This window comes from Amphiprion ocellaris, chromosome 21 (assembly GCF_022539595.1).
Source record: "Amphiprion ocellaris isolate individual 3 ecotype Okinawa chromosome 21, ASM2253959v1, whole genome shotgun sequence".
Classification (NCBI taxonomy): Eukaryota; Metazoa; Chordata; class Actinopteri; family Pomacentridae; genus Amphiprion; species Amphiprion ocellaris.
Genome location: NC_072786.1, coordinates 1 through 18474, shown reverse-complemented (window position 1 = coordinate 18474; position 18474 = coordinate 1). Strand labels below are relative to the sequence as shown.

General features: G+C 38.7%; 1 protein-coding gene across 7 annotated transcripts in view; it reads left to right on the top strand.

Annotated features, from left to right (window-relative positions):
- The window catches only part of eps8a (epidermal growth factor receptor pathway substrate 8a), a 75938-nt gene extending 63901 nt beyond the window's left edge, over positions 1 to 12037 (top strand). For all 7 annotated transcript variants that reach the window (XM_055006452.1, XM_055006455.1, XM_055006456.1 and 4 more), the window contains 3 exons: positions 1638 to 5886; positions 8441 to 8572; positions 9518 to 12037. In XM_055006452.1, coding sequence (XP_054862427.1) covers positions 1638 to 1733 — 96 coding nt within the window. In that variant the 3' untranslated portion in view covers positions 1734 to 5886; positions 8441 to 8572; positions 9518 to 12037. The remainder of the gene's footprint in view (positions 1 to 1637; positions 5887 to 8440; positions 8573 to 9517) is intronic.
- Positions 12038 to 18474: the final 6437 nt, after the last annotated feature.

Genomic DNA, 18474 nt, shown 5'->3' with positions numbered 1-18474 from the left:
ATAATTTATTTTAAAAGTCTTACAATTATTGATGATTAATGAACATTCATTAATGAATCATTTAAATTTATCTAAACATTAAATTTCAAACATTGTTTCTGTTCATAGAAATGCTACAATAAATTTAAATCTGTATAATATTTCAGTAATTTGAAATAAATAAATAATTTGATCTATTTACAAATAACAGAATTTTTAATATATTAATATATTTGTAGAAATGTTGCAATAAATTTATATATATATGTATATGTATATATATACAATTTTAATAATTTAACTTATTATTTTAATATATTAATGTATATTTGTAGAAATGTTGCAATACATTTATATATAGATGTAATATTTCAATATTCTAATGATTTTAATAAATTAATAATTAGATTTATTACAAATAACAGAATTTTTTATATATTAATTTACATTTGTCGAAATGTTGCAATAAATTGAAATATTTTAATTAAATAAATCAATTCTAAATAATTTGCTTTATTATTGTTTTAATATATTATTTTATATTTGTAGAAATGTGAGTACATTTCAAAAACATGAATATTCTTCCAGAGTATTTTAATAATTAATGAATTAATTACTCTTACTGTTTATTTCTGCATCTAATATATTTTTCTTGAATTTTTAAAATAGTTTTTATATATATAAATTTATTTACTTATTGATAAATAATTCAGTATTTTTTAACTTCCTGCTGCTGAGTGGATGAGCTGATGTTTGCGTATAAAGTTTCCCAGCATGCACCCTGCCTCCTCCAGCTGGAGATCTAGAATAAATAGGTATTGTAGAATAAACAGCAGCTCTGTACATGTTTTATTACAATAGCAGCGACTCTCCAGGCTTCCTGAGGTTGGTTTAGGCTGAGTTCACAAGATTTTCTTGCTGATAAAATCTGATTGGCAGCGAAGCGACGCCACAAACGCTCAGTAATTTGAATATTTCGCTTCAGAGGCAGAAATAGTCAAAGATGTCAACGGGAAACTCTCAGCGGGTGACTGAAGGTTTTAGGAGATGAACAAAACCTCTAATATACTCCTGAAATAATGATTATTAAGATAAAACTTCAAAATGTTTGACATAATATCACAGTTAGTTGATTGCAGGTTGATTGCAGCTGCAGCAACAAACTACTTTTACTGTTTTGTGACATCTTTAATCGTCCAAAACTAAAAAATATTCAGTTCACTGTGAAGAAAAACATCAAACACTGAAGAAATATAAAGTTCTGGATCCACATTTCAGCCCAAAATTATTCATCTCCAAACTAAATGTTGATTTATAGTGATTATTACCTGAGCTGGAACTGTTTCTATGTTTGTTTTAACTTTTATCATTATTTATATCCCCAAAGTTTGTCACAGATGATTGAGAAAATATAGCTTCTGCAGTGTTTTACTGCCTTTAATCAGCTGTTACAGTCAATATGTAGTGGAGCAGCAGGTTTATTTCTTTCAGAATGAAGCTACTGCTCCACTAAATATTTCCTAGAATGCGTCTTTAGATGGTTTTGGGCTGAACTTGTTGGTGAAGAACCTGAAGTCGCCTCTGAGATTCTCCTGGTTTGTGTTCAGTTTGTGTTTCTGTCGTCTAACTGTCACTTTTCTTCTGTTTTCCTTCTACAGAAGAGTTCAGGCTCTGAGCTCCAGGAGATCATGAGGAGGCGACAGGAGAAACTGGCTGCCGATTCGGGCATTGAGTCTTTTGACGAAGGCCGCTGAGCTCCTCCTTCCTCTTCCTCTGTTTGTCCAGGCGGCCACCAACTACCAAGAGTTCCTGCACATCATGAAGCGGCGCCAGGAGCAGCTCAGCTCGTCTCCGTAGAATCTCCAGTAGAACTTCCAGACCTCCAGTAGAACCTCCTGCCACGTTTGCCTGAAGAAGTTCACTCTTTGGGAACTTTATGTTGTTGGTTTTTTTTTTACCGTGAAGAGAAGAGAAGCTGCTCAGAAGCTGGATTCCAAAGTTAAACCTCTCAGTATTAAAGTCGGGACGGAGGTCCGAGTCTGTCGGGTTCCATCGGCGCCGTCAGTCACAGAACAAAGAAAAAAAACTGGACAAACTGAACTTCCTGCATCCGAAGATCTTCAGAAAAGTTCACCATCTGGATCTGGTTCCAACAAATGAATATTTTAAGGTACAAAATGACAGATTTATCCAAATTTACTGTAAAAAAAAAAAAAAAACCCAAAAAACAAAACGGTCAAAAATCATACAAAATCTGTTCAAAATGATTTAAAAATAAGTTAAAAACTGTCCAGAGCAACAAAAAACTGTAAAATGAGCCCAAACTGAGAAGAAAAGGATCAAAAACACCAAAAACTGACATAAACCAAGACTTTTATCCAAAAGTGACCGAAAACTCCAAAATAATCAACATTTGTGACTCAGAATGAGTCTAAAATAAGAACAATTCACCCAAAAATTACACAAATTTCCACCGAAGGACATAAAATTCTCCAAAATGAGAGAAAATCTGTGAAAGGATTCAAACTACAGACAGGAAGTTTAGATTCTTTATTGTGTGACTGACAGGAAATCTAAAATCATTGTGATGTTGATGTTTATTATTTCAGATGTTTTAACTAATCGATGGTAGAACTGGTTCTAATTTATGAGCTGAATGTGATTTAGATCAGATTTATTGATTAGAGATCAGCTGATCAGATGATGGTCAAAGTGTAAATGTTTAAACCTGTAAGAAAAAAAATTCAGTTTTAATCCGTGAAAGTCTGAATGTAAATCAGATGAATGTTTCCATAGCGACGGGCATGGCCTCGTCTGATTGGTCAGTGACGGTCAGGTGATGAAGCAGCTACAGGTTTTAATTTTTTAATTTAAATCCAGTCAAATTAAACCTCCACAGTTTAAAAGACATAAAATGGACAAAGTACAGCAGGATTAGGGTTAACCCAACGCTGCCAACATGGCACTGGAAAAATTTAGTAAATCAGTGAAACATTCAAACCAGCAGATAAACAGGAAGCTGCTGTTTTACAGAGTTTTTTTTCTGGTGGATCTTCTGGCTCCAGATCGATGAAAAGACGTTGAACAAAAGGCTCAACTCTTGTTCCGTGATGTTGCATCGAAGCAAAAATACCTCCAAAATTTACATTTTTTATCTCCTGAATTACAGATTTCATTACAACGTTCGTTAAAACTTCACGAAAGTAACTTCTTGCCTTCATGACTTCCGTCCAGGTTTGGACATCAGAATAAAAACCGTCGTCTCTGTGGAACAGATTTAAAACGTCCTGCTTGTAAAAAGTTTAAATTCAAAGCTGCAGCTCGTTTCTCTTCAGTAACAAACAGCTGATTCTGCTTTTACTGACCAGCGAGACCAAACACTGTAAAAACTCTAATTCATCATAAAGCCTGTGTTCATTCACCTGAAGCTCCTTCAGCTGCTCTGATTTAAATAAAATGAAATAAATCTGAGTTTAGAATAAATTAAAGATGATTCAAGGACGTGATCCTTCAGGTGTTTCCGTTCGTGCAGGTCATGAACTCTTCTGTTATTTAAACTCTGATTAGAATTAAATCTAAAAACACAAACTAGTAAAACTCGACTGTTATGAAGCCTTTAGTTTCTTTAGGATCACTGAGGATTTGATTGATTCTGTTTCCTCTGAAATCATCTGAACTGTAGCAGAACTCAGACCAAACTGCAGATTAATTTTGAGATTAAACTCCATATTAAATTTCAGATTAAATTTCAGATTGACCTCTAGTTTGTCGCTTCTTGTTGCTGATAAATTTCGTAGTTGAACCACACTCCTTAGAGGCCAATCAGGAAGAATCTCTGTCTGAATAGTTTATTTGTGCCTTTTCCCATTAAAATCTGCTCGTTCTGCAATAAAACATTTACAAAAACTACAATTCCTGCATCCTGATTTTTTTATTCATGTTATTCACTGATCCTCAACCTCAGAAGATACAAACTAAACGAAGATACTTTGGACGACATACTAAACTATGACAGTTTCATGACATTTTGGACAGCAGGATTAGTAAGGTTAGGGTTGTGAAAAATTATCTCGACAACTCCACCCACCCAAACTGGGCAGTTTGGAATAGCGAGTCGAAGGTAGTGCACTGGCCACCGCTCGCGGTCGATACCCTCTGGCTCTTCCTTGAGGTATGTCTGTCATACTGTTGGGTCCCTCAGGGGGCTTGAGTTTTCTGACTACCTTTCCCTTTTTGGTAAGTATAGTTTAGTTGTGGTTCCCGGAACCAGTCTTTGTTTTAGTACTTGGGTAAGTTTATGCTGCTAATAGGTGTTTTTTTTTTTTTTGTCTACAGGTAATTGCTTTTCAGGTAATTCTTTTACTTTTATCTGTAAGTAGTTTCTGATTATTTCCAGGTAGGTATTCTTCAGGTAAGTATTGTGAGGTGTTTTGTATTTGCAGGTAAAGTGTTGGTGTACTGAAGTAAATTCATTGGTTTTTTTAGAGGTAAGTGTTATTGTTGTTTACAGGTAAGTATTACGGTAGATTTTAGATTAAGGTTATGGTTAGATTGGAGTTGGGGATAGGCCTATGGTGTAAAGGTTAGGGTTTGGGTGGGGGTGGTAGGGTGGGGGTTAGGGTTAGTTTATGATATACTATCTTAATGACTCCCCCCACCTGGGCAAGGTAGTTTGAGTAGGGAGTCAAAGGCAATGCATGGGCCGTTGACCGTCTGTTGCACTCTCCGGTCCAATGATCCTTAAGTAGGTCCACTGGACTTTAATTCAATTAATACTTACAGTTAAGTATTGTCTCCTGATGACTCCCCCCACCTAGTAAGGTGCCTTATACAGATAGTCGCATGTAGTGTAATTAACGTATGTTGAGTCCATGTATTTGTGTTACAAATACACAGATATGGGTCAAGTCTGAATACAGTACTTGAACTCCCATTGTCCTTCCATTAAGCTGACAATTATACCTTCTTTCGAGTATTGCTACAACTGGCTTTAACCAGATGTTCTTTTCAAGGTTGCGTGATCTAGGGTTAGAGTTAGGGTTTGGTTTAGGTTTAGGGGATGCTCTTGATGTATAGTCAAGACATCCTCCAATGTAAGTAGAAAATTACACAATTATATAGTTCGCAATTACCTTTTGTAGCAATATTTACAATTTTGTGACAGTACTTTATTTCATCTTTATTTCTCTCCCTGCAGGTTCCCCCCATCTACAAGTCCCGGTCCCCCAGTGAGGAGGCATCCCTTCAACAGGTAAGTATGTTTCCATTATCAGGTAAGTTTGTGAAGTTCCTCTTCAGGTAAGTATGTACTTAATATCAGATTAAAACACATTTCAAAGGACTCAGCCATGTAACCACCTTTAAGTTCAATGACAAATTCATAAATAAATAAATAAATAAATAAATAGGCAAATAAATAAAACACACATGCATTGTGTTGAAAAATAAGTGCTGAAATATCTATATAAAAAATCAATTTTCATGCAGTTTTAAAACCCATGCCAGAAAGAAAGTAAACTCATAGTTGTAAGAATAAAATTTTAAAAGCACTGCAAACTCAGATTAAAACATATGTACAATAAGAGTTGAAAAGGTAAAAAATTTAAATAATTAAACTAATATACAAAAATGTGTCCTTAAAGTGGTAACATCCTGAATAAACCTCCTTTTATGTCCTTCTGTTTCTTTACAGTTTTCCATACTTTGTCCCTGCAGTTCCTTGGTCAGACCAGGAGATGGAGCCAGAGGCCTGTGTTCAATCCAGCCTCTCATTCAGACCAAAGGGATGGTGAGTATTGAGTCTGGTGATCCAACTCCTCTCTGTTCTTTGTCTTTGTTGCTTTGTCCATTGCAGGTTCTGTTCAAGACTGAAGATTCAAATGGAGTCCACGGCATGCTCCTGGAAGTGTAAGTATAAAACTGGTTCTGTCCATTTTCCTTATATGGTACAGATGTTGTCTCAATCTGTCCACCATGGGATTCTTACTTTCCCCATGTAGATTTTTTGACATTGTTTACATTTTATACCATAGACCACATTTTTGGCTTCCAAAGGAATGTCATGCCATAGAGCTCAGTCCTGCCTTATTAAAGACATAAAAAATCAACACAACACAAATAAATTGCTATCATATTACAATTCTGCATAATACACAGTGGAAAATCACAGTGATATTGTAATAATTGAAGGTATTTTTCTGCTGTTCTATCAAAAGTTGTCAGGAGAGGCAAAGAATTCTAAACTAAATAGTTACAGAGAAGAGGGGGAGAAATAAACTGATTTCAGAATGACAGAATGAGATCTATAACGAATGAAACACGGGTTTCAGGTAGTTTAGCTCCGCCCACTAAGACTGTCTCCGCCTGTCTTCTCTAACGTCCGCAGTTGAGACATAAACTCTGACTTGGTGACACTCAGACTCCCACTGGACTTTCCATTCAATTTACACATTTCTTCATATATGTATAAACACACACACAGATAAAACATACCAGAAATACATAAATATATAATATGACCAACATATGACAAAAAAACTACCACAAATATGAATAAAATGACCAAAATATGAGATGAAACTACCATAAATATGTACAAAATGACCAAAATACGATTGGTTGATAATGTATCAGTGTTATTATTGATTATTGATGGGTTGCAGGGACAGAGATTTGTGTCTGAGTCTCTGCTGCCATCTATTGGTCCATCAACAACATGACTTTTCCCAGATTTAATCCCAGAGTCCTGACTTGTTAGTAGAATGATGAAGAGGTCAGAGGTCACAGCATGCAGTGTAAAAGTTCCAGAGAAGACATTAACAGCAGATTGTGAATTTGTAATAGTTCCAGCCCCAGCCCGAGTGTTCATTTGTTTGCATCTATTGTACTACAGCTAATTTATAACAGCTCAATTTTTAGTGATGTATTTGAGCTAATGTATTATACCTACCGTGGGGTGGCTGTGGCTCAGGTGGTAGAGCGGGTCATCCAATGATCGAAAGGTCGGCGTTTCGATTCCCACTCTGTCCTAGTCATGTGCTGTTGTGTCCTTGGGCAAGACACTTTACCCACCTGGCCTCCAGTGCTGCTACTCACACTGGAGTATGAATGCATGTGAATGTTGGTGGTGGTCGGAGGGGCCGTAGGCGCAGATTGTCAGCCACGCTTCCGTCAATCTGCCCCAGGGCAGCTGTGACTACAAACATAGTTTACCACCGCCGAGTGAGAATGTGTGAGTGAATGAATAATAATAATATAAATCTTCTTGGAATCGTCCACTTCCTGTTTGTCAAAGTGGCCTTCTACCTGGACAGGTTTTGTTGGAGCTCATGGAACAAACATTTTGGGTAAGTGCACTTTAATATGGATGGATGACACTGCATTAGAGTCTGTTTTAATGAGACTGAGTTAAGATGTGTAGCTCTGTCATTAAATAGGAAATTATTTCTCAGAATTCACAGAGAAAGTCTGAAATGTTTGCTAGATTAACGTCCCACATGTTCTTTGGCTCAGCTAAAGCTAACTCTCTCCAACTTCTGGATCTCTTGAGTTGCTTGTTGTTAAAATATCTTGCTAGAGGTGCTGAAGCTCAGAAAGTCTGAGATGTTTGTTCAGAATAAGCTCATTCTCAAGTCTTATCTGAACTGTCCTCTTTTGTTTGAACTTTCCCTGAACTTAGGAGTTAATGACAGAGCAGCACATCCAGACTCAGTCTCATTTATGTAGAGATTAAACTTCAGTGTCATTCATTGATGTTAAAGTGCAGTTTTTCAAATGTTTGTTGCACATGCTCCCGACTAAACCAGTCCAGGTGGAAGACGATGTGAAGAGAAAGCTCCAGAGGATGAATATCACACATTTACGTTGGAAATAAATGTCCTTTAATTAGACATTGTCATGCAAAAGTTGGATTTCCCCTTAATGATGTTCAAATCTTTGTTGAGTGTTTTGTTGATGTTGGTTTCTAAATGTTTTTTGACACTCGGCCCCAAAGATTAAAACCTTTTACGGCTCACAAGCTGCAACAAGTCACACATTATCAACTATCTTTCTGACTAAACTAAGATAAAAAGTGAAAAACTGCCTGATTCCTGCATCATGAATGTAAATCTTTTTGTTTTTTATGACAGTAACCTGAATATATTTGGGTTTGACATTTTATAAACCATAACAAGAAATGAATTAGTGGAGAAAACAATCAACTGATTAATGGCCAAAGAAAATGTGTTTTCCAACATATATGGCTGAATTACTCCAACATTACAAGATACATACAGTTTTAATTCAATTTATTAATATAACACCAATTAGAGGTCAAATTGTCTCAAGACACTTTATTTTTATAGTAAGAAATTTAAACCTCTTGACTAATCCAATTTATATATTTATATTCTACCCAACATCCTGGACTAATGTCAGAATGTTTTTTCTTCTTTACAAGCTGCTCTGTGTCTTTGTTCAGGTTGAGAGGACTTTGGGTATTGAGGCTGCAAGATCCACCATCATCAATGAGGTTCAGTACACCATGGTCAACCACGGAATGAGCATCGACCGGCGTCACGTCATGCTTCTTGCTGATCTTATGTCCTATAAGGTATGAAACATTGCTCTCTCTCCCTGTGTGCGTTCATGAGTGTGTGTGTGTGTGTGTGTGTGTGTGTGTGTGTGTGTGTGTGTGTGTGTGTGTGTGTGTGTGTGTGTGTGTGTGTGTGTGTGTGTGTGCGCGCACACACTCACTACCGGTCAAAAGTTTTAGAACACCTAAATGTTTCCAGTTCTGTATTGGAAAGTATGCATGTTCATGTCTCATTGTACTCTGAAATGAAAGCATAGAACACATAAACAAATGATGTTCAAAAAAACCTATTTAGAAACCAAAATGTATTCTAAACTATTGACTCATCAAAGTAGCCGCCTTTGCCAGATACAACAGCTGAACACACTGAGCACAATATGCACTTCTATAATCTTCCAAATGCTTCAAGGCCTTGCTGTAACACCCATATGGCTCAACGTGTTACGCGGGTGACGCATGTACAGAGCTGGCCCCCGACGCAGCGGCCCGGGTTCGATTCCCGCTCGCGGCCCTTTGCTGCATGTCTTCCCCCAACTCTTCTCCCCTGTTTCCTGTCTCTATCTCACTGTGCCTAAATAAAGCCGATAAAAAGCCAAAAAAATAGTGTAAAAAAAAAAAAGATTTGAATTTACTTTTGTAAATTTTACTTTGTTGTTAGTAAGTTGCTGCCACTTACAGCAGTGTTGACAGGCTTTTTTGAGAAAATGCAGTCATAGTCTGTTCATCACACCCGTGTTTAATTTGAATAAAGGATAAAAGAAGCACTGTAATGCTTTGTATTTCTTGTTCCCATTTTACGCTCTGAACATAATGAACCATGATCTCAAAGCTGAGTGTGTGTGTGCCCAACAGTGATTTTTGTGTACTGCTACACCCTTACCTCTTCCTGTGTAATTCAGTAGCATTTGCCATTTATTGTCCTCTTGCACTGCTGTGACTGACACTTTGTTTTTTGCTCCATAGGACCAGACCTGCTGGGATCTGTACAGATGTCTTGATGAGGGTGGGAGTGGTTTCAGTAAAGGAGAGCTGGATCAGTCTACAAACACATTGTTGTAACCAGTGTGGGAAATCTTTCAGGCAGTCAAGTTATTTGAAACGTCATATGCTCATCCACACGGAAGAAATTAGTTTTTTACTGTGATATTTCCTCATGTTTGACAAAGTGGTTATTATCTTAACTGTGAAATAAAAGCCCTCCTTAAACGTTATTTAATCTAGTCTCTTTTTCAAAAGAGGCCTGAGAACAACAGACATTCCAATAAACTACCCTTAGTTAGTAAAGTGAAACTAAATCAATCGTATTTTTAACTATTGTAACCAAACCTCCACTGCCATATTAGAACAGGATATGCTTTTATTTCTAAAACATTGCCAATGATTTTGACAAATCATTCTGTGGTTTTATTTGAGAAAGTTGTTGCCCCAGCATTGTCCTACAGGGGGCAGTTGTTTTAAAACTACATTTGTCTTCCATGTGTCACCATTTGCTTGCATATTTCATAAACATCACAATCACTAATTTCCAACTCTATACTGATGATATTTTCCTGGTTTTCTTAGCTGGCTGGAGATGAATTTTTGCATCCCTATCCTGATTTTCATTATCGAGGCTCGCTTTTTCCCCTAACATTCTCCCACAACGGGAGTGTTTGACCTTTAAAGTCACGGTTTCTTCTACTGACCGGCACCTTTATGATTAATCCTTGCAGCTCTACTGCATGATCTACTGTTTGCTTTACCCCGTTAGTCATTCTCTACTAACACTGCAGTTTCTGCTGCTGCTGGTTTTCAACAAATTCCAGGAGAAGAACATACATTACTCCCATTCACGTCTCCCTGTGATTTACTATTGATTTAGCTGATTTAGCTTTAAAGCACAGCATGCTCCCCTTCTGTCTTCCGTTAGGCTCTGCTAAGCCTCCTGCTGCTGAAGCTTCTTACCTGAGCATTGGTTTGGAAAAATAAGTAAATAAAGTCCAAGGACTCACCTATGTGGGCCCCTCAAAATTTTTCATTATCACTCCCTGTTTTACCTCTGCTATTTTTTTCGTCATGTTTTTTAATGATTTATTCAGTGTTATTGTATAACTTTGTTTTTCAAAGCGGTGTCAATGTTTTAAAGCTTTATACCCATGGGAGATGACTTTTAATGTGTTTTTCATCCCACCAAACAGAGGTGGGATATTTGTATGCATTGCACTTATCAGCCAGGAATAGAGCTAAAGATGAAATAACCCAGGTTTGACTCCTCTCTCAGTAAAAAGTATTTTTCTGTACAAACTGTCTCTTAATGTTAAATGAATGCATTTAACTTGCATATGAACTGTTCCATCAGTCGCTTTGGTTTGACATCAAACAAACAGTTTATTGCCATTTCAAAATGAATGCATCCCTTTCCATTTGACAAACAAAGGAAGTTTTTCTCTCAGCAAAATATAGGCTTTGTTATAATAATAATAATAATAATAATAATAATAATAATAATAATAATAATAATAATAATAATAATAATAACAATAATAATGATCAACCCAAGAGCTGAATAACAGGTGGAGAAGGATTTAACAATGCAGAAAAATCTACAAAAAGAAACAAAAACAAAAAAACCAAGGAGGACAAGCACAAATTCTTTGGACTTGCTTGGTAACCAACTACAGAGCAGGTGGTGGGATAGTAGGCTGAAGCCTGGAGGCTGAAATCACCAAAATGTGGGCAGAAAAAAACACATGCGCTGAAAGCTATCCAGACCTTGCGACGTGGACATACTTAACGTAATTCAAAAAACTAACAAAAACAAGGAGTGAGCTAGAATAACAGAAATGTTAGCATGCTATTCTAATGTAGCAAGCTACAGGACCGATTCAGGGCATTAACTTACTGTTTACATGCTGCCAACAACATGGACTGCACTCACATTTTGCTGAATGATTTTGTGGAGGTTGATCAGAACAATTTGATGCCTCATCTCATTTCCCAGTTTGTACGTCTGCAATCTGAGGAGTCAAGGCAACAGGCATTTCATTTAAATGAGACATCTTTGCCCTGGAGCTGTTGTTTTAATGTGGCATCAGTTAAACACAACGCAGCTGCATCATCTGTCTATTGTTTTGCTATAATATACCCCTGTTATACATTCTACTATTTTAAGATCCCTGTCAGGAGCAGAAAAGTGTTCATGATAACTTACAATACATAATTACTCATAATTCAATTCACAATGTGGCAACATGTAACAAGAACGTACAGATGATATCCTTTCATTATTTAGCAAACACTGGCGGTGAAGGATAAAAGGCATAACATACAAAAGAGTACTATACAAACAAAGAGTGACAAGTATTCTGGTGAGATGAGCCTAGAGCCAGAAGTAGTGTGCATGATAACTGTCTTCCATTCAGTTAAGTGTTGGGTTGAATATGAAAAGGCTGTTGTAGGAGTATGTTTTGTTCAGCTTATTAAAACTCCTCTTGGTCAAACACACATCCAGCTCTCACGCTTTTCTGCCTATTTCTTGCATTGTTTTAATTCCTGATTCCATTTGAATATAAAGATAACAGCACGATCTCTAGGTTTAAACTAATCTACACTGATGTCCAGGCAGTAGTCTGTGTTTTTTAGCCATGCATTCAATATGATTCTATGGATTAAAATGTTGCTCTTTCAGTCGCTCCATTTTGGTCTTGTCTGAAATCCCATTGGATAGATTGTCCAGTGAAATTTTGTAAAAGCATTTATGGTTCCCAGAGGATGATTCCAAAAAACTGTGGTGATTCTTTGTGCCAACAGTAGTTTGGAAAATTGGCCTCTGAATGAAATAAGCTTGGGCAAACCTAAGCTTCCATGTAGCTCCATTATCAAAGCAAAATGTGAATTTCTCAAATACTTATATGTTAAGAACTTTGAGTGTTTTGACAAAAATATGGCAAATTATGAGGACAAAAATATTTAAATCTGAATACAAACTGGCACTGTATTGAACCATCAAAAACAAATGTAGAAAATACATGATCTGTCATTTCTGGGACACGCTAACAACCATGAGAAATGTCAGGGTAAGCTTGTTATCATGCTGATGTTAGTATGTACAGTAGTGAAAAAAAGCTTACATACACTTGTAAAGACCGTGCATATTGTGGCAATCTTGAATTTTCAGTGACTGCTATAGCTCTTAATTTTCTATGCTGGAATGAACGAAACACGTGTCTTTGTCCCAAAAAACATTCGTGCATGTTGGTTCTTGTGGATGATTATCTCCACATTCTTCGGGAAAACCTCAAATCATCAGCCAGAAGGAGTCTTGGATGGAGTTAAGTGATCCAACTAGACAATGACCAAAAACATGGTAAAGGAATGGTTAAATCAGGCAAGAATTAAGGTTTTAGACTGGTTTTAACTCCTGACTTTAACCCCATTGAGAACCTGTGGACTGTGCTGAAGAAACAAGTCTGTGTGAGTCAACAAATTTAGTTGGACTGCACCGATTCTGTCAAGATGGGTGGTCAAGGACACAGCCAGAAACTTGGAGATGGCTACTGAAAGCATCTAGTTGAGGTGAAAATGACCAAGGGATGTTTAACCAAATGTTACCATTGCTGTTTGCACATTCTTTTTGAAGCAGTGGATTTTGTCATATTTCCAAAGTACCTGTCATCGATGAAAAAACAACATGCATGATTGTTTTTTGTGACAGAGTGTGTTTTAATGATTCCATGACAATAAATTCAGAGTTACGGGAGTCACTGGAAACTCAGGACCACCATGACATACGTGTTCTTTGCAAGTCTATGTAAATCTTTGTTCACAAATGTAGTTTGTATTCATGGTGCAATGCAATGCATAGCCCTGAGAGCTATGAGTGTTGCTGAAGAAGAACTGGTATCTGTCTGTACATATACAGCGAGACTTAATGAAGAGTGTCTGCAGTGGGTGGGCGGCTGACTTCCACCAAAGATAGGCAGAGTCGTGAAAACTCAGCAGTGTAGGCCGGTGGGGTGGCGATTAACGGCAGCTCTGAAGTTACCGAGATGGCAATCATGCAATGAAGTAGATAAAAAAGAGGAGAATGGAGCTGCTGTTTGTACAGATTGGTGGTCAGAAGCAGTGTGAATATGTTTTTAAATCCAGAAAAAGGGGTTAAAAAAAATCTTCTTCTGCATTTTTATCATCAACTTTGAATAGAATGTCTGATGAGTAATCAGTAATGTATTCTACATCTATTTAATAGATGTATTTTTGTATATTTTAATATAATGTATTTTCCTTTCACTGTGTAAGAATGACTGAGCTGAGCCAGAAAACAGTCCTTGAAGGAGGGCTGAAAAACAAAAGCAAGAAATTCTCTTGAAATGGAATTGCAGATGGAATGACCTGCTTAGCCTGCTGGAACTGGTTATGTGGAGGGAAATGAATGGATGGATGAATGTGTCAGCATTGAAGAACGGTCTATGTGCACCTATTGCTATTCTGCTGTGGGTGGAAATACGTCCCGGTTTCTTTGTGTGTCTTTACCCCTGTCAGTCAAAATCATATTAGGCATGCAGCAATGGTGTCCCTGCAAAATCACCTCTGAGGGAATTTGTTTTGGTGGAACATTTGTGCATATAGAAGTGAGCACCTTCATTAAAATGGCTAATTCACTGAAAGAACCAAGCGGACCTGCCTGCCATTTTCAGCACGGTGACTAGCACTGTGATTGTTGCTTTTTCCAAAGTAAATGGGAAAACAGTAACGCTTGAATAGCAAAAGGGGAAAAGAATATTACATGAAATGCTGCTGGAAATGGCAGGCACCTACCTGCAACAGCACATTTGGTGAGTCAGACTAAAAATGTGTTAAGAACATGTCCAATGTTCAGGATTCTTTTTTTTTTAAAGGCTTTTTGCTGTCTAAAATGGGGAGGAAGTAGCTCAAGGGACATTCAGATTTGTTAATGAAGAGTTATTGGAGTCTTAATTCATTCTGTTTTGTTAATGAAATGAGTAAGAAACCACATTGTCAGAGATTTGAGAACTGATAGGACTGATTATAGAGTTGAATCTATGAAATCAAGTCTTTCAATACTCAGCCTTGTTTTATCATCCTGTTTAATAAAGCTTTAACTCTGTTGTTTTTAGACTTCCATAGTAAATGACTGATTAAGTGTTTCACCTTTTTCTCCTGCTGTTTTTTTTCTTCTTTGCATTTAGCCACACTTTAATCTGTGATTAAAACTTTCTACTGTGTCTCTCTGCTTCCTGAATCTTCCACCTGCCTGCAGTCTGATTGCAGCAATGAGAATCAGCTGCCGTAATTGGCTCACACCAGTCACCTGTTTGCAATTCCACCTCCCAGCATATAAGCCAGCTCTGTCATTCACTCTCTGCTCCACCATGAGCTCTGATGGCCTGCATCAACTCGTGACCACCGGAGCTTCTTGGACACGACTCTGCCCTTGTACCCCTGCCGGTTCCTCTATGGGTTTCCTACCTACCCCTTCAGCTGAGTTTCTTCCCGTTGTAAGTATCCGGTTTTGATGGATTAGTTTAGGTTATTCATTTATGGTTTTCTTAAATTTCCCCTCTGTTGTTAGTTTAGAGTCTTTGTTGAATTTTGTAGTCTTGTCTGTTTTCCTAATCAGATTTTGCTTGTCTGCTTTCAGCCCTTCCTCCCTGAATCTTCCACCTGCCTTCAGTCTGATTGCAGCAATGAGAATCAGCTGCCGTAATTGGCTCACACCAGTCACCTGTTTGCAATTCCACCTCCCAGCATATAAGCCAGCTCTGTCATTCCCTCCCTGCTCCACCATGGAGTCGCATATCCTGCGTCGACTCGTGACCACCAGAGCTTCTTGGACACGACTCTGCCCTTGTACCCCTGCCGGTTCCTGTATGGGTTTCCTACCTACCCCTTCAGCTGAGTTTCTTCCCGTTGTAAGTATCCGGTTTTGATGGATTAGTTTAGGTTATTCATTTATGGTTTTCTTAAATTTCCCCTCTGTTGTTAGTTTAGAGTCTTTGTTGAATTTTGTAGTCTTCTCTGTTTTCCTAATCAGATTTTGCTTGTCTGCTTTCAGCCCTTCCTCCCTGACTGTTCCACCTGCCTGCAGTCTGATTGCAGCAATGAGAATCAGCTGCCGTAATTGGCTCACACCAGTCACCTGTTTGCAATTCCACCTCCCAGCATATAAGCCAGCTCTGTCATTCCCTCCCTGCTCCACCATGGACGTGCACATCCTGCATCGACTCGTGACCACCAGAGCTTCTTGGACACGACTCTGCCCTTGTACCCCTGCCGGTTCCTGTTTGGGTTTCCTACCGACCCCTTCAGCTGAGTTTCTTCCCGTTGTAAGTATCCGGTTTTGATGGATTAGTTTAGGTTATTCATTTATGGTTTTCTTAAATTTCCCCTCTGTTAGTTTAGAGTCTTTGTTGAATTTTGTAGTCTTCTCTGTTTTCCTAATCAGATTTTGCTTGTCTGCTTTCAGCCCTTCCTCCCTGACTGTTCCACCTGCCTGCAGTCTGATTGCAGCAATGAGAATCAGCTGCCGTAATTGGCTCACACCAGTCACCTGTTTGCAATTCCACCTCCCAGCATATAAGCCAGCTCTGTCATTCCCTCCCTGCTCCACCATGGAGTCGCATATCCTGCGTCGACTCGTGACCACCAGAGCTTCTTGGACACGACTCTGCCCTTGTACCCCTGCCGGTTCCTGTATGGGTTTCCTACCTACCCCTTCAGCTGAGTTTCTTCCCGTTGTAAGTATCCGGTTTTGATGGATTAGTTTAGGTTATTCACTTATGGTTTTCTTAAATTTCCCCTCTGTTGTTAGTTTAGAGTCTTTGTTGAATTTTGTAGTCTTCTCTGTTTTCCTAATCAGATTTTGCTTGTCTGCTTTCAGCCCTTCCTCCCTGACTGTTCCACCTGCCTGCAGTCTGATTGCAGCAATGAGAATCAGCTGCCGTAATTGGCTCACACCAGTCACCTGTTTGCAATTCCACCTCCCAGCATATAAGCCAGCTCTGTCATTCCCTCCCTGCTCCACCATGGACGTGCACATCCTGCGTCGACTCGTGACCACCAGAGCTTCTTGGACACGACTCTGCCCTTGTACCCCTGCCGGTTCCTGTATGGGTTTCCTCCCTACCCCTTCAGCTGAGTTTCTTCCCGTTGTAAGTATCCGGTTTTGATGGATTAGTTTAGGTTATTCATTTATGGTTTTCTTAAATTTCCCCTCTGTTAGTTTAGAGTCTTTGTTGAATTTTGTAGTCTTGTCTGTTTTCCTAATCAGATTTTGCTTGTCTGCTTTCAGCCCTTCCTCCCTGACTGTTCCACCTGCCTGCAGTCTGATTGCAGCAATGAGAATCAGCTGCCGTAATTGGCTCACACCAGTCACCTGTTTGCAATTCCACCTCCCAGCATATAAGCCAGCTCTGTCATTCCCTCCCTGCTCCACCATGGACGTGCACATCCTGCGTCGACTCGTGACCACCAGAGCTTCTTGGACACGACTCTGCCCTTGTACCCCTGCCGGTTCCTGTTTGGGTTTCCTACCTACCCCTTCAGCTGAGTTTCTTCCCGTTGTAAGTATCCGGTTTTGATGGATTAGTTTAGGTTATTCATTTATGGTTTTCTTAAATTTCCCCTCTGTTGTTAGTTTAGAGTCTTTGTTGAATTTTGTAGTCTTGTCTGTTTTCCTAATCAGATTTTGCTTGTCTGCTTTCAGCCCTTCCTCCCTGACTGTTCCACCTGCCTGCAGTCTGATTGCAGCAATGAGAATCAGCTGCCGTAATTGGCTCACACCAGTCACCTGTTTGCAATTCCACCTCCCAGCATATAAGCCAGCTCTGTCATTCCCTCCCTGCTCCACCATGGACGTGCACATCCTGCGTCGACTCGTGACCACCAGAGCTTCTTGGACACGACTCTGCCCTTGTACCCCTGCCGGTTCCTGTTTGGGTTTCCTACCTACCCCTTCAGCTGAGTTTCTTCCCGTGGTAAGTATCCAGTTTTGATGGATTAGTTTAGGTTATTCATGTATAAATCCTCATAAATGTTTAAAACCCACACAGGTGAATTTCCTCATGGATAAAATGCAGTGCTTCATATATATATGCCCTAGTGTGTGGCTTTCAGCTTTCTATACTTCAACACATTTTTTTCATGTTTTCCTCCCCCAGACCATCTGCTACAAAGCATTACCGGGTAACAAATACACCTGATGAAGATCAGAAATATTCAAGCAGAAACCTTCAGCTTCCACGAAGGTGGAAATCATTCTGCCATGAAGACCTAACAACCTTCAAAGACAATCTGAAAATGGGTAAGAAATGAAAGCACACACCGTTTAGTCCAGACCATCATTTGTGCTGACATCTGTGCTTTTAGATTCCATCAAGACGGGGGAAAAAAAAAAACTGATAAAAGTGTAGTCTGTGTAAAATACATCACCTGCTTAAGCGTGACTGGCTGGATTTTGAACTGACCTACTGATAAATGTTTCAAAGGTGACACAGACCTTCCTGGAGGATGTTGCACAAGGAGTTTTGTCAATGTTGCCACATTCTGGTGTCGACTCCATTCCACTTGACTCCATTCCACTCTACTCCATTTGACTGCATTGAAGAATTGATTCTTTTTTTATGTTTTGTACAAGTTTGTTGTCAATAAAAACAAAAACCTTTATTGAAAAAATTGTTTGGATTGTAAACTATTGTCACAGGAAGAACCTCAGTCACTGCAACTTGGTTCTCTGTTATTGTTGCAGGAAGAATGTCAGGCGCTGTAACTTGATGCTCTGTTATTGTTGCAGGAAGAAAATCAGGCGCTGCTACTTGGTTCTCTGTTGTTGCAGGAAGAATGTCAGTCGCTGCAAGTTGTTGCTCTGTTATTGTTGCAGGAAGAAGTGCTGCGAAGCGCTGCGTCACTCTGCGAAGCGCTGC